At 54.3% G+C, this 15,126-nt stretch overlaps 1 protein-coding gene and 1 long non-coding RNA gene across 3 annotated transcripts in view; both read left to right on the forward strand.

The window, feature by feature from the left end:
• SLC39A11 (solute carrier family 39 member 11) overlaps window positions 1-14,309 on the forward strand; it is an 80,161-nt gene extending 65,852 nt beyond the window's left edge. The window contains exons 8-10 of the mRNA XM_027725396.2: window positions 11,201-11,299; window positions 12,382-12,540; window positions 12,706-14,309. Of these exons, the coding sequence (XP_027581197.1) occupies window positions 11,201-11,299; window positions 12,382-12,540; window positions 12,706-12,784 (337 nt within the window). The 3' untranslated portion in view covers window positions 12,785-14,309. The remainder of the gene's footprint in view (window positions 1-11,200; window positions 11,300-12,381; window positions 12,541-12,705) is intronic.
• Window positions 14,310-14,482: 173 nt separating this feature from the next.
• The window catches only part of LOC113996673, a 59,329-nt gene continuing 58,685 nt past the window's right edge, over window positions 14,483-15,126 (forward strand). For both annotated transcript variants that reach the window (XR_005566815.1, XR_005566816.1), the window contains exon 1: window positions 14,483-14,550. This is a non-coding gene — a long non-coding RNA (uncharacterized LOC113996673). The remainder of the gene's footprint in view (window positions 14,551-15,126) is intronic.

Consider the following 15,126-nt stretch of genomic DNA (forward strand, 5'->3'; position numbering starts at 1 on the left):
CCCTGTTATTTTAACATCACTTGTGTGTATAATTTTAAAAATCTGATAAAAGGCTGTTATTAAGGCTGGAGAGAGGATTTTCAGTGCACTTTTTGCTTGGATCTTTGGAAGCAGACGTTGCAATGGTGCTCTTTGCCTGGGTGCCCTCTCTTCTTCCCCACAGGGTCCTTGGGCACATTCCCTGTGCTCCTGGCATGGATGGGGAACAGCTGCTTCTCTGCTTCCTCCATCAAAACCACAGATGGCTCAGGGCAGTGTGGGTCTGACTGTTGCAGTGAATAACTTGGCTGGGTGCAGGCAAAAAACACCTGCAAGTCTGACTCGAGCTGAAAAGTCAGGATAAAACACGGATGGACTTCCCTGCATTCTTCCCTCCCCAAAAGCACATTGAATTTTTATTTTCAAGGCCATCCCTGTTACAGGGGTGCAGAGCTCCTGTCCCTGTGGATGGCCAGGGAGGCAGAGGTGCCTGGGATGACCTGCAGCCCTGTTCCCATCCCAGTCCCATCCCGGGTGCTGCTCCTCTCCCAGCTGACACTAGGGGGTAACATCCATGTTCCTATCAGCCTCTTCCCACAGATTTGGGGCTACTGCCTGGTCTCCCAGGGCTGGAGAGCAAACCCTGGAGCTAATGAGATTCCCAGATGTGGCTTTTTCCCTGGCAAAGCCCCAAGCAAGGGGCTGCTCTTCCCAAGGTGAGAGGAGGTTCAAATAAATGGAACCAATATCGAGTTAAATACCATAAATTACTTGGAGCAGATGATATATATATATATATAAAGGACTGGAGGTTTGAAAAATAAAGTGTTTTGTTAAGCCATGGGTGGTCTGGGCACTGGGTCCTCATCGGATCCCACGGATGCAGGTAATTTAGGGAGATTAAATGTGGTGCAGGCAAATTTTTGGCAAAGCTCTGCCTTAGAATGAAGCCGAGTGTGTTTGAGGGGGTGTGGGGAGCTGGTTGTTACCTTTGGTTTAAAGCAGAGGGGTTTGGTGGGGGTTTGTTGACAGCTGGGAGCTGTTCTTGGGGTTCATGTGGATCCCCTTTAGCAGCTGCAGGGTGAGCTGGAGGCAGGGGAGCCCCTGGGGACCCCCCTGTGGGTGTCACCCCCTCAGCACCCTCTTTTCCTGGGCTGGGATCCTCCCAGAAAAGGTGGATCTGTACCTAGTGAGCTTTTCTCCCCTAAACTCTGGGGATGGGGCAGGGATGGATCCCCTCTCCCCTTCAGTACCCCCAAATCCCACCAGACACTTTGCTGCACCCCCTTTTGCCAGCTGCAGGTGAGGTTTGATCCAGAGGTTGATCCTGGCTTGGTGTGGGGGCAAGGAAGGGGGAAAGTGGGGTTTGTGGGAATAATGTTTAACTTGGATAGCCTGGCTCGACCTGCTTTTGGTGCTGCTGGACCAGCACATGGTGGTTCTGGGTGTCCCACCCTCATTCCCCCTCGTCCCACCTGCCCCACCATCTCCTCCAGGGAATCCCCTCCGTGGGGCAGCTGGGGAGGCAGGGGGTGAGTGGGGAAGGGATGGAAACAGAGATATGTCCCCCCCCTCGATGATGCTGGGGATGTTTCCTCCACCACAGCACAATGGTTCCCATTCATCCGCCCTTTTGCTGGGAATGCTGGCCTTGTTTTGATCTGTTGTGCCCACAGATTGTTTCCTGTCCAGCTTTGGTAAAACAGACAGAAGAGAGGCTTCGAGTTGACAGGCAGACTTTGACTATGGCTTGGAAAATATTATTTCATGGGACAGCCTGTGCCTCCCACGCTGTGTCTCTCAGGCTGGGAAAAAAAAAAAAAAGAGGGCTTGATTAATGTAGGGAGATTGAAACCAGGCAAAAATTTTATACTGTGTTTTCTTTGAATGAATGGAAATCATTGTGGTCTGGGAGACAGCAGAAGACACACTGGGTTTTTCTCTGGTTCACACACATGAGATCCCGTCTCTGGCTTATGAATAGATCCACAGTGGAGCTAATAAAGGGGAAGGATCAAAATGTGGGGTCCAATCCCAACCTCTTTATCAGATCACGGAAACACCTCAAGGGAAAAGCCCACCTAGGGATGAGGTGAGGGGGATTTCCACCTTTCCCGGGATCCCAGACAAATGGGTGCAGAACAAAGCCCAGGACTGCCCCTGGTTACAAAACAAAGCTGCTTATTAAGCACCTTTTAATTAGCCTGGCCCGAAGGTGGATGTTTATTACTGGGAGTAATGGGTTTCCCCAGGGCTTTTCTCTGGGAAGGGTGGGGATGGTACCAGGGTGTGTTGTCACCACCTCTCTGGAGCACAGAGTTGGCTGGAAGGGTTTGAGCCACAAACCAGGATTGTTGTGTTTCTGATCATGGTTGAACCTCAGCAGAGATGGATGGAGAGGAGGAGAGGTGAGGAGAGGAGAGATGAGGAGGCTCCTGCCAGCAGCGACGGCGTCTTCCCACCAAGAACCTCCAGTGCAGATGTCCCAGCCCCCTTTGCAAACGTGCCTTAAGAGGAGAAATGCGGGGGGTGGGAAAAAACAGGTGCTTTGAGCTTTCCTGAAATCCAGGAGCTAAAACTCAAGGCACATGAAGGGGAAGCTTGTCTGGAGTGGTGCAGCCCATGGTGGAGCCAGGCTGGCAGGAATCCCTCAGGGGGGACTCCCTCAGGCTCTGTGGCTCGTGCCCACGTGCTGGAGGCTCCTTGGCCACGGTGGTCCCCGCAGGTTTGGTGACAACACTCACTCTTCTCTTTCCTGTCTCTTGTCCAAGTCAGTTGGATTGAAAGCCCAGAGCAGCCCAGCTCCTGGGGCTGGGTGGGTGCTGCAGCCTGGATTTCTTGCCAGATTGGAGGAGGAGGAGATCTCCCAAGTGAGCAGGGAGGTCTCCAGGGCCTGGCTGGGAGCCGGGCTCTTGGCTGCCAATCCCTCGCTGGCTCTTCGCCTTTACGTCGCTGTATAAATAGTCTCCCCTCCTCTTCCCTCTCACTCCTTCCTCATCCCTTACTCCAGTGTCTAGACTGAGTTTTTGATTGATTTGGAATGCTTAGGAGAGACAGCTGGTCTCCCAAACAACATCTGGCTTGGTGGAAAGTCTGTGTAATGGTTGTGTTCTCCTGTGGCGATACAACCTGAAGGACAGGCAGTGCCAGGAGAAGCTCTTTGGCTTCTCACCTCTCTGGGGGGACTTTGGGAGAGCTGCCCAGCCCTTTCCCTGAGGGCTGTTGGACAAATGAATGGTTTGTGGATGAGCTGTGGCCGGGGGCTGCAATGGCCCAGCAGCCTGGGCTGGAAAATTTAGATGGGATTTTGGGAGGAAATTCTTCCCTGGGAGGGTGGGGAGGCCCTGGCACAGGTTGCCCAGAGAAGCTGTGGCTGCCCCTGGATCCCTGGAAGTGTCCAAGGCCAGGTTGGACAGGGCTTGGAGCAACCTGGGCTGGTGGAAGGTGTCCCTGCCCATGGCAGGGGGGTGGAATGTGCCCACCCTTGACCTTGGTCCCCATTGCTGCAGGACGAGGTTCTCCAGAACCTCACCACGAAGGTCTCTCCTGCCCAGCTTTCATCTGCAAAGTGCACCTGCTTGCTTCCTGTTGACCTTAAAATAAAAGAAGGAGGGCAAGGCAGGAAAGCAGAACAAGCCAAAGCTACTCTCCCTGCTGATCTCACCCAGGTGGTGCCACACGAAGCTCTCATTGAACCCCAGGTTGGCTGCGCAGCCCCCGTGGCCTGGTCCTCTCCTGCTCCTCTCCTGCTCCTCTCCTGGTCCTCTCCTGCTCCTCTCCTGCTCCTCTCCTGGTCCTCTCCTGCTCCTCTCCTGCTCCTCTCCTGCTCCTCTCCTGGCAGCCTGGGTTAAAAATGAGCCCTTGGAGAGGGGAAGCAAATTGAATGAAGACATTGTGAGGGAACACGGGGCGATAATGGGCCCTTTTAGAGCTACAGCTGTTAGGAAATTGTTTGGTTCCAGGTTTTCAGGCTGCACAAAGGGGCTGCTCCGGTGCTTTCAGGCAGGTTTGACAGCGATGCCGCGGGAAGGGGAGAGGAGAAATCGTTCCAGGGCTTTTAATTTTGCTCTTGGCTAATGATTCCCAGCAGGATGCAAACGTGGGCACATGGGAATTGCGTGTGAGCCCCTCGATGCCACCCTGGCACAGTGAGCTGGGCTCGTGGGGGAGTGCTGAGCTCCATCACCACGTCCTGGAGCCACCTGAGAGAGGATGAGGGAAATCCATCCCTATTTCTTCTGTATGTAGAGCTGGGCTTTGGCTCCCTGTGGGTCCTTTCCACCCTTTAACAGGAAGGAAGAACAAGGTCTTTATTAACCACACTCATCCTCCTTCCCTTACTTTGGTTTTCCCTGAGTGATGGGGCCGTGTTTGCTGGTGATCTGGAGGGCAAGGCAATAAATCCCTAAAAAAGTACCCCTTAAACCATTTCCCCCACCCCAGCATGTTATTTACAGTGAGATTTCCATGGTATGTAAAATAATTTTCAGTGTGAAATGAAATTGCAGTTTGAAGATTCACTTAAAAAGCAGAGAATTGCCATTTTTGTATGAAGCCATAAACATTAATTGGAAATTTTTATATATGGACCATAATCCCAGCCCTGCTTTTAGACCACCCAGCTCCTCTGTGTGTTTAATTGTTTTTAAAAAAATGTTTTAATAACCTTTATAAGGTTCTGTATCTGCCTTCAGCTCCAGCCCTGCCCGAGATCAATGCAGCCACATCGTTAAATCCTGCTTTATTTAGGGGTGTGCCTGTATGAATATGTAAAAATTGAAATTATTTGCAGGCTGACGCTGTTTAAAATAGAATTAACGAGGTCTCACATGAGGGTTGTCTTAAGGTATTTAAAAATAGGTGTGTGGGGTCTTAACTGAAACCTCCTGGTGATGGTTGGAGTTGGAAGGTGCTGCCTGTGGCTCAGTGGCTGCCAGGGAAGGATGTTCTTGGTTTCTGCTTGAAAATGGAGAAATTCCTGTCAGGAGCCAGCTCTGATGAGGTGTGAGAGCCACAGACTCTCCTCTTTATGGTCGTTGCTGTTCTCTTGTAGCAGTTTGGGGGGATTTACAGGGTTCCTTGGAGCTGGGGGTCTGCAGGGCTTGGGGTTGCACCTGATGGTGGTGGATCTGCTCCTGGAAAAGGAAACATGCTGGGAATAACAGCAGTGATGGGGGTCCTGCAGCTCTTCATGCTGCCTTTTAATGCTGCCTTCCTCTCCTGGGGCTCCCCTACCCCTCTGCAGCCAGAGCTGGGTCCCACCAGAGCTGGGGGCCGTGGGTGGGTGGTGTCAGTGGGGTCTGGGAATATTTGGTCTTGTGTTGGTCCCTTTCACTGGGCAGGAATTAACCCCAGGAAACACGATGGGCAGTGCCATCTTCATCCATTTATGTCCCACCCCTGGAAGTGTCCAAGGCCAGGTTGGACAGGGCTTGGAGCAACCTGGGCTAGTGGAAGGTGTCCCTGCCCATGGCAGGGGGTGGGATGAAATGGGCTTTATGATTTACAGTTATCTGTGAAATTTGAGCTGGCTAGACCATAACTGCAAATAGAAATGTGTCTGTGTGATGGATCCTGCTTCTTTGCTGCGTGCTGTGAGAGCAGGACAAGGGCAATTCCTCATGGCTTCCATCTCCTGCAAAGGAGGTTTTTCAGGAAGAGATTCCAGGGCTTGGTCCTATCTCCTGCTTGTACCAGCCCTGCAGAGCCAGAGCCTGGCGAGACTCGGCCAATATTGGCCAGATTCTGTGCTCACAGGTCAGGTTCACACTCTTGTCCAGCACAGAAGGTGTCGAGGCTCCCTGAGCCTTTCCTGCTCCTCAGCGAGGTCAAAACATGGCAAAAGGAACGTGTGGAGCTCATGAAACGTGTCTTTGTGCTTCCCAGGTCGGGGGAAATGTGAACTTTTACCCTGTGCATGAGTCTGACTCATAAATCAAACAGTTACATAAATAACCAGGCAGATAAGAATAAAGATTTTAAAACTCCACAGGAATAAATAGTCCCCAGACAATGGGACCAGTCCGTGGGATCTGGAGGTGGATACACGTCTGCCCTCCCAGGGAATGACCTCCAGTTTCTGTCTCCCATCGTCCAGCACCGAGGTTTTGCTCTGGAAAGGGTGTCCAGACCTGTGTCCTCTCGGCTCAGCCAGAGGGGTTTGGTGTCTTCTCCCAGGAAACAAGTGACAGGACAAGGGGAAACGGCCTTGAGTCGTGCCAGGGAAGGGTTAGGTTGGATATTAGGGAAAAAAAGTTTAGATTGGATATTAGGGAAAAAAAGTTTAGGTTGGATATTAGGGAAAACATCTCCATGGAAGGTCTGTCCAGTTGCCCAGGGCAGTGGGGGAGTCCCCATCCTGGGGGGGGTTTAAAAACCGTGTGGATGTGGCACTTGGGGACAGGGGTGAGTGGTGGCTTTGACAATGATGACCTTAAGATTCTTTTCCTCAAAACAGTTCCATGGTTCTGCATTCCTGGGATAGCTTTCTCCTCCAAACCCTTTCTCCTCCAAAGCCATGGCTGTGGAAGGTGAGGAGGGTGGGGACCCGGTGCAGCCAGCCCTGGGTCCCCTGGCAGTGTGTTGTCTGGGGAGGATGATGGTGGAGGGAGCAGCTGAAGGGGGTGGTGATGGCCAGGGCAGAACCTGATCCACCCTCAGGCTGGAGAAGGACTCTCATCTTTGGGATCCAGCAGGAGAACACTGAGCTGAGCTTTGCTGGGGAGGGGAGATGGGTGGCAGCCCCATCCTGGACTGACCTGGCACTGCTGGTGGGGATTTGTGTTGGGAAAGCTGGAGAATTCCGTGCTCTCCAGCTGAAGTTCACGTCCCGGTGCTGCAGTCGGGGGGGAGAGCAGGTTTTACGACTTTGAACTGAGCTCACGTGCCTTTGGGATAAATTAAGGGTAAAATTTCCTAAAATTGTAAATGTTTACAGTGTGTGGATCCAGAGCCGGGGGGGGGCAAGGCTGGCAGGGGGCCAGGCAGCAGATGTGACACAGAGCTGGAGGCACAGCTCCAGCCCAGGAGATTGGGTGGGAAGAGGAGGGAGAGAAGGGTGGGAAGAGGGATGGAAGTGGCTGCTGAGGAGCAGCACTGGAAGGGCCAAGTCTTGGGAGAGCAGGTGTTGTTCTGCTGGGATGTGCCACACACAGTTCCAGCTGAGACCTAAGTCTTCATTTCTTCTCATGGAAGAAATTTTTCCCTGTGAGGAGGAAATTCTTCCCTGTGAGGGTGGGGAGGCCCTGGCACAGGTTGCCCAGAGAAGCTGTGGCTGCCCCTGGATCCCTGGAAGTGTCCAAGGCCAGGTTGGACAGGGCTTGGAGCAACCTGGGCTAGTGGAAGGTGCCCCTGCCCATGGCAGGGGGTGGAACAGGATGAGCTTTACCATCCCTTCCAACCCAAGGCATTCCATTCCCTACCTGGGAGGGGGGTGCCTGCTCCATCCCCTGCCCGGGATGAGGGCACACGTTGTTCCTGCATTTCTGTGCCCCTGTGGGTAATGGGGCTGGTGGCTGCTCTTGAGAGGAGGAGGCACAGTAGGTTTATATCCTGGTGAGGTTTTTTTAATAGCTTGAAATGTTTGAGATGAAAAATGCTGCGTTACCAAAAGGCAGATCCTCGGGAGCAACGTCCTCCCGCTGCTCCTGTGGATTTGACCTTCGAAGCTTTGAGCACCACGGGCTCACCTGGAGCCCCCTGTGCCCAGGGGTGGGTCAGGCTGCTGCCCGGGGTGGGGATGTGGCCCGGGGGACATCAGGGGGGGTGGCAGGGCCCTCTGCCCCCCCCGGCTCCCCCGCACTCCTCGCGTGAGAGGCTCCCGAGCCGGCGGCCGTGCCGAACAGGTAGGGCAGGTATGGGAAGCGCCGAGGGCCCCGCGGAGCTCCTTCCCATTCCCACCTGGAGCCCTGATCAAACACCTCGACGGGCGGCCCGAGTGGGAGCCATGATGTAATCTTGGGAACCCAAAACAATCGGCCCTTTCATGGCAAGACGATAACAATCAAAACAGTATGTAAGGGCCTGCCATGCAAGAATACACATGCACATTATACACTGGAGGGAATTGAAAGCCGGAGTGAAAAGGGGCTTGTTAAGAATATGTAGCCTGCTTTCATAATCAGTTTGTAAAAGAATAGGCCCTTGAAAACAAGGGTTTAGGCTTATAGAAGGCTTTCTGTGCCTTGACCTTGCAAATATGCAGAGATGCCAACTTTTTTTTGAAAGTGAACTTGGAGTCTCCCAGCGTGGTGCCATAGCAGTTGGCAGGCGAGCTGGGGGTAGGAGGTCCGGCCCCGGTGCGTTCCCGGGGGGACACAGAGTCTTTCCATCGAGCTGGTCCTCGCTGGAGCTCCACCAGGATGTCACAGGTTTACCTTTTCTTCCTTAAAACTGCGGCCCAGGGCCCTGCTGCAGGGGAGGCTCGGCCGGGGCAGAGCCATCGCAGCACTGCTGGCTCTCTGCAGAGCTCATGTCGGGGTGACACGTGTCCTGGTGGTGTTTCTGTCCCCACATTGAGGAGGTTGTGCAGGACATCACTGTCAGCACCCCCATTTTACAGATGGGGAAGCTGAGGCAGAGCTGGGAAAGGTGATGTGTCCAGTGCATGTTGGCTCCCTGATCCTTGACATCTGAGTCCATTGTGCCCAAAGGAAGAGACACCCAAGTGACATTCCCGTGCTGGCCAGGGTGCTGGTGGCAGAGCCACTAACGGGACACGCGCATTCCCAGGCAGAGTCCGGTGTGGTTTCCTTTGGAATGTGCTTCCTTTGGACCAACTCACGTTTGCAGGTTGGGGATGAGCCACAGGTTGTCCCCCTTGTCCAGCTGGACACAGGTGACCCATCCACAGAATCTCAGAATCGTTAAGGTTGGAAAAGACCTCTGAGATCATCGAGTCCAATCTGTGCCCAATTCCCACCTTGTCCCCCAACCCAGAGCACTGAGTGCCCTGTCCTTGAACACCTCCAGGGATGGGGACTCCACCGCCTCCCTGGGCAGAAATCCGACCAGATGGGATCTGCTTCTACCACCTCTCTCCCAGTTATCCCCCACCTTCTTCCCTTTAAAGACCCTAAACTTTCCATCCCAAGCATTGTCCCTCTGGCTGCGTTTGCTCATCCCCCCGTTTCCGTCTCCTCCGTGTCCCCACCTCCCCGTGGGCACCCCGAGCTTGGGCTCCCCTGGGCCGGGCTGCTCCGGCTCTGTCTCAGTGCTGGTGTTTTACAATGTATTCCTTTGCAGTCGGGGGAAGCCTTCCAAGAATCCCCACCTATTTCCGTCATAAGGCGCCTTTGTTCCCCTCGCACACAATGCAGCTTTGATTCCGTCCCTTCCTGGCGCCCGCGTTGCCGTCAGCTCCACGCGGGAGAAGGTGTGAGTTGTGCACGGCTCGGCGGCCAAGAGGGACAGGAATGTCCCTTGGGATGGTTTTGTTCCAAAGGGAGTGCTCCTCTCCTTTGCCCCAGCACCCGGACCCCTCCCGGGAGGCAAACAGAGGCGGCCCCCGAGGTTCCCCCCGCGCGGCGAAGCGAGGCCGAGCAAACAGCCGGGCTTAGGTGTTCCTGGCCTCGTGGTGTCACGGAGTGCTCCTCATCCTGATGGGATTAGTGTCCCTGGGAAGGGCTCAGAAGGCCCCAAAGTCCAAGAAATGTTCCGGCAGAGCTGTGGCGGGGAGGAAGCGTTGGATGGTCCCAGGGGAGCGCGGTCTGGGTGAGCAGGAGACCATGGTGGGGACGTGGAGTGACTGGAGGCCAGGAGATGTCATGGGGACCTTCTCAGCCTGGTCCTTTCTGCCCCACGGACATCCCAAGAAACTCCTCGTGCAGGGACACTTGTGGGTGTCTGGGTCTCTGGTGGCCTTTGTCTCTGGCCACGTCCCACACTGAAGCTGCCCTGGCTGCCAGTGCCCATGCAGTGGGCATTTCCTGGGAAAGCAGTTAAAATCCTGACCTGGGATGGGGCATTCATGGCTGCCTCCCTGATGAGGGCTGGGGGGCATGGGTGGCCTGGCCCCAGCGGGTCCCTGTTGGTGCTGAGCACACCAGAACCCGTTTGCCATGGGGTGTGAGTGCCGTGGCATGTGGCACAGTGGGCACTGCAGCCCCTGGCTTGCCGTGCCACCTGCAGCCCTGCTCCCATCCCCATCCCTGGGCATCTGGCACTGATCTGGAGATGCCCCAGTCTGTAGGGCTGGGGTTGGTTCTTAGGGGAGCCCTGATGGGCTGTGCCAGGGGCATGTGGGAAGGAAAGGAGGAAAAGAGCAGGGGCAAACCCACCCGGGACAAACCCACCTGATGGGCTTCTCCTGGATCTTCCCCCGGGTTCCATCCCCTTCCTCCTGCCCCTCGGGGCTGCTGCAGGGCCAGGGGTCAGCGTGGGGTTCCCTCCTCCCGGTGGGGGCGAGGGGGGGACTCTCCACCCTTCCCATACAGACCCCTCCATTCACACCTCCCTCTCCCACCCCATTAATTTGTTGTGGTCGGGGCCAGTAAAAGCTGCTTTGTGCGAAGGCGAGGGAAGGGGGAAAAAAAGCCCAGGGCACAGACAGCGGCCCCAGTGTTTTCCAACAGGGATGGTTTTCCCCCTCCGTCCTCCCTCTCTTTCCCTTGAATAATGTTTTTGATTGTAATAGCCTGTCCTGGTTAGGGAAACCCGCAGCCTCTCCCCCTTCCCCTCCCCTCTTCTGTAAACCCTGGTAGAAGTTTAAACAACCCAGAGAGATTTTTCTCACCAGTCTTATTTTACTAATAGGAAACAAGTGTTTGAGGCAGCAAAAGGGAGCTTGGAGCTGCTGGCAGAGGAAGGGCTGACCTCGGGGAGAGGCACTGGGCTCCTGCCTCGAGCTGTGGCTGGGGCAGGTCCCAGCCCAGCCCCTCACTGCTGCAGCTTTGAGCCCCCCAGGATGGTCCCTCTCTTGGTGTCCCCCCAGGACAGGCCATGGCCAGTGCCACCAACACACACCAGTGGAGACATGATGGAGAAAATCTGCCCATGGCAGGGGGTGGAACAAGATGGGCTTTAAGGCCCCTTCTGACCCAAACCATTCCATGATTCCGTGACTGATGGACAGTCCAGCTCTCCCCTCCACCTGGTTTTTCACTTCCATGGAATCCTTACTTGTGTCTCTTTGTCCCTGTCTCCCAGCAGCCTTTCCCAGGCTGTACCTTCCATCTAACATATATATATATATATATATAATTGTGCTTTTTCTGTGTGGTAGGAACTTAGCCATTGGGATTGGGATCCAGAATTTCCCGGAGGGCCTGGCTGTCAGCCTGCCTTTGCGAGGGGCTGGATTTTCCACGTGGAAAGCGTTCTGGTAAGCTGAGCTCCTCTTCTCCCAGGGGAACAGGAGCCCTCCACCAGCACCTCCTGCCCATTGGTTTCCTCCCCTGTCCGTTGTGTTGCTCCATCATGGAGCTGCCCTTGGAGTGGGTTTGCTCCAGACCTGCTGGGTCAGCTCCTGAAATCACGGGGAGCTGGTGCTGGGAGTGCTGCTGGTTTCCTGTGCTCAGGAAGTGTGGTGAGCTCTGCCCTGCTCCCTCCACACTGCCTGAACTCAGATCCAAGCCCTCAGCTCCCTGGGGATGCATCCATGATCCTGACAGGTCACCACATCCCGCTTCAGTACCTGTTGTGACCTCCCAGATCCTGCACTAAATATTTTTTTTTTTAAATTTTTGTTTTATTTTATTTTTCTCTCCTTTCACTCCAGGTTGGATTTCAAACCCAGCCTTTTCCCTTTTCCCTGAGGTGAAAAAGCCCAGGGCATGAACCCTGGGAGTGCAGGGCTGTGTTCACCTGGCTGGGTGATGGATGGGAGGGCGGGGGGAGGCTCCAAAACTGCTCCTGGCAAAGCTTTGTTTAATTTTCCTCCCACCCACCCCCGCAAGCGGGTGCTGGGACTTGCACCAGGATTGCTGCTGCTGGGAAGGGAGTTCCCATGGTCCAGAGAGCTGAAACAGTTCTAGGGGGAAAGAAAACGAGCGGGAAGAACATGATTTTATCCTGGTTGAGGCTGTGGCCAGATGTGGATTCACAACCTCAGCTCTTTGGGATTGAGTTATGCTGGTTGGAAATATTTCCTCTCTGACCCATCCCTGCCTGGGAGCTGGATCCCCAAATCCCACAGTGCTGCTGGGGGGAGGAATTGGGCCATGCCTGAATTCCACTCCTGGAAAATTCAGCTGGGTTAGGTCAAATCATCGCCTGTTTAAAATCATCCAGGTGACTTGGCGTGGCGTGGCCAGTGTCCCACCCCTCCGGGCCACGGTGGCACTGGGGAATGGGGGATGGGGGTGCAGTGGGGATGGGGAGGTGTGAGCCCCGTCATCCCATCGGGATGGCTGTGCCACCCCTCTCTCCAGGCTCCCAGGGGCTCTCAGTGGGGGTGTTTGGCAGGTACGGGCAGCTGAGCGGGATGGTGGAGCCCTTGGCCGGCGTGTTCGGAGCCTTCGCCGTGGTGGTGGCAGAGCCTCTCCTGCCCTACGCCCTGGGCTTCGCCGCCGGGGCCATGGTCTACGTGGTGATGGACGACATCATTCCCGAGGCACAGACCAGGTGAGACCCCTGCAGACACCGTTACAGGCAGGGAGACACGGGGGGAAGCACAGAGGGCTCCGGAACATCCCTTCCCTAGCCCGGGGCAGAGACACGCGGCGCTTCCCTCCTCCCAGCCGACATTCCCGGCTCCTCGGAGCTCACCTCTCCCCTCTCTCCCTGCAGTGGCAATGGGAAGCTGGCATCCTGGACCTCCATCCTGGGCTTTGTGGTGATGATGTCCCTGGACGTTGGGCTCGGGTAGGGCAGCGCTGCAATCCCAGGAGAAGAATTCAGAGCCGCGCGCGGGTTCGGAGCCGGGCGCGCGTCATCCTCCGGACTGGTTTTGTACATATCTTTCTGGGATCTGGTTTGGTGTTGATTTCCTATAATTTTATATCTCTCTCCCCCAATGTCATGTTGATGGTTTTCAAAGCACAAATACGGGTGGTTCCTCCCAGATCCCGCTTTCCTTTCGCCACCAGGTTTGCTTTTCCTCTCAGGGGGGTTGTTGGACCACGCTGGGCTGGTTTCTCCGAGTCAGGTCACTCGGGGATTTTGATCATCTTTGCTCTGTAGAAGGTTAGAAATTCTCTGTCCTGTGTTGAAGCTGGTCTGTGGTTAAGCACTGAGGCATTGGAATGGAGTAAACCCCTTAGGGAGTCTCGAATTCCACCCTTTTTTGGGGAAGGCAGGTGGAAGGCGTTAGGGCTGCGATAACACACACAACATATCGCAGGACTGCAGGTCTCCCGTGTCCTGCTGGCCCTTGGGAATGCTTCAGGGAATTTGTTTTGATGGATGCAAATAGTCCAGGCAAATAAAAATGAATTTTCTTGGGATCTCTTCAAGGGGGAAATGTCATTTTTTTTTCCTAAATTTATCTAAGTGAGACACTGTTCTGATGAGTCGTGTGCAGTGTTCCAGGGTTTTCAGGAAAAAAAAAAACAAACAGGAAAGAAGAATTTTAGTGTTTCCCAGCATGTACTCTTTGACAAGGCAAGGTGTGGTCCTCCACACTGTCGCTGATGTGCTGCCTGATGCCGGATACAATTCCACATGGACCCGTGTTTGACCTTCCTGAGGGATTGCTGGTTCTGGTGGGCCATAACTCCCTGAAGAACCAAGGAAAGGTTTGGTGGTGATGGTCCTGGTCACACTTCACCTGCAGAAGAGCCAAGTCAGCAGCTGAGTGTGCTGGGAGCCCTCGTCTTCCTGAGCAGCGTCAGGATGAATTCATTCCTCAGGATGAATTAATTATCCCACCTGAAGAGCCAGAAACGTGCAACGTGGATCCTGCTTCTTCACCTGGCGCTTTCTAAGCATCTCTTGTGGAATGGCTCTTCCTGAGCAGGCAGGATTGATCCCTTCCAGGCTGAGGAGTGAATCCTGCCCATCCCTGTGCCCAGCGCACACTCGGGTGAGGAGGAATCGCCACAGTTGGAAGGATGCTGCAAATCCCAGCTCCCCCTTGCCAGGGATGCTTCAATCTTCAGCACAAAGGGCTTCCTTAGACTGGATAACTGGATCACCTGGCTGCCTCCTGCTGCTCAGTCCCTCTGGAAGTGGTGCTGGGATGTCACGGATCACCTGCTGGAGGATCAGCCAGAGGGAACAGGCTTGAATGAATTAAGCTGGAGTTGTGCATTTTCATTTGGTTCTTTCTTTTTTGGTTGGATTTAATTTCTACTTCATTTGTGGATCACTCTGGATGATACAAAACTACTCTTTGCCAATGGATTTGACCTTTCAACTGTGATTGGATTCAATAAATGGGAAATTGAGAGTTTGCACTGATTCGTTTTACTGCTGTAAAACCGTAGCTTTGCTGCTTCTCCCTCTGTTCTGCTGTGTTTCCTTTCTCCAGCTTAATTGTTCCTGGCTTGTCCAAGGTCCTGCCTCTTGGCCAGGAAGGCAGCTGCTTTGGGGATGAAAAAAAAAAAGGAGAAAAAGCCAAGGAAAGGCAGTTTTGCATCCAGACAGCGGTGAGCGTGTGTTCCTGGGGACCACTGGGCTGCCCAGGTGAGCCAGGTATGTCCAGGCATGGGGGAAATTTGGGATTGTGGCCCTCAGTGGGAAAAGCAAGAGGTGTCAGGACCCTTTTTTTTAAAAGCAGCAGGTGTTGTCTGTCCCTGCCATCCTGGGTTGGAGAGGGAATGGACCTGGCACAGCTGGGAATCAGTGTCCTTCCCAGTGCCACCAGTGGCCAGGCTGCACCATCTCCCACTGCTCTTCACCTGCTTTCCAGACACCCTAGAAGTGTCTGTAAAGCTTTTAGCCCTCTGTCTGCAGCCTTAAAAACCTTAAAATCCTCCGTGGTGTCCACGGGTCGGGATGGCTCCAGCCCGTCAGGGCTATTTTCTGGTTTGATTCCTGGCGCGTGGTGTGAGCTGGTACAAAACCCACATTATACAGTTAAAGGCAGCCTTGTAATCAGATTGCTGCGAGATAATATCGTGGAAAGCATTTAATCCTGCTTGGATGTAGCCAGCCCAGATGATGGTGATGCACATGGGAGCCGTGGGGAGCGAGTGGGGAGGGTGATGCAGAAAGCACGTAGGAAAATCCGTCTTTTCTGTTTGTCCCCTGGGGGGGAATGAAATTATC

Source organism: Pipra filicauda, unplaced genomic scaffold (assembly GCF_003945595.2).
Source record: "Pipra filicauda isolate LSUMZ 115617 unplaced genomic scaffold, ASM394559v2 scaffold80_size11013439_pilon, whole genome shotgun sequence".
Lineage (NCBI taxonomy): Eukaryota > Metazoa > Chordata > Aves > Passeriformes > Pipridae > Pipra > Pipra filicauda.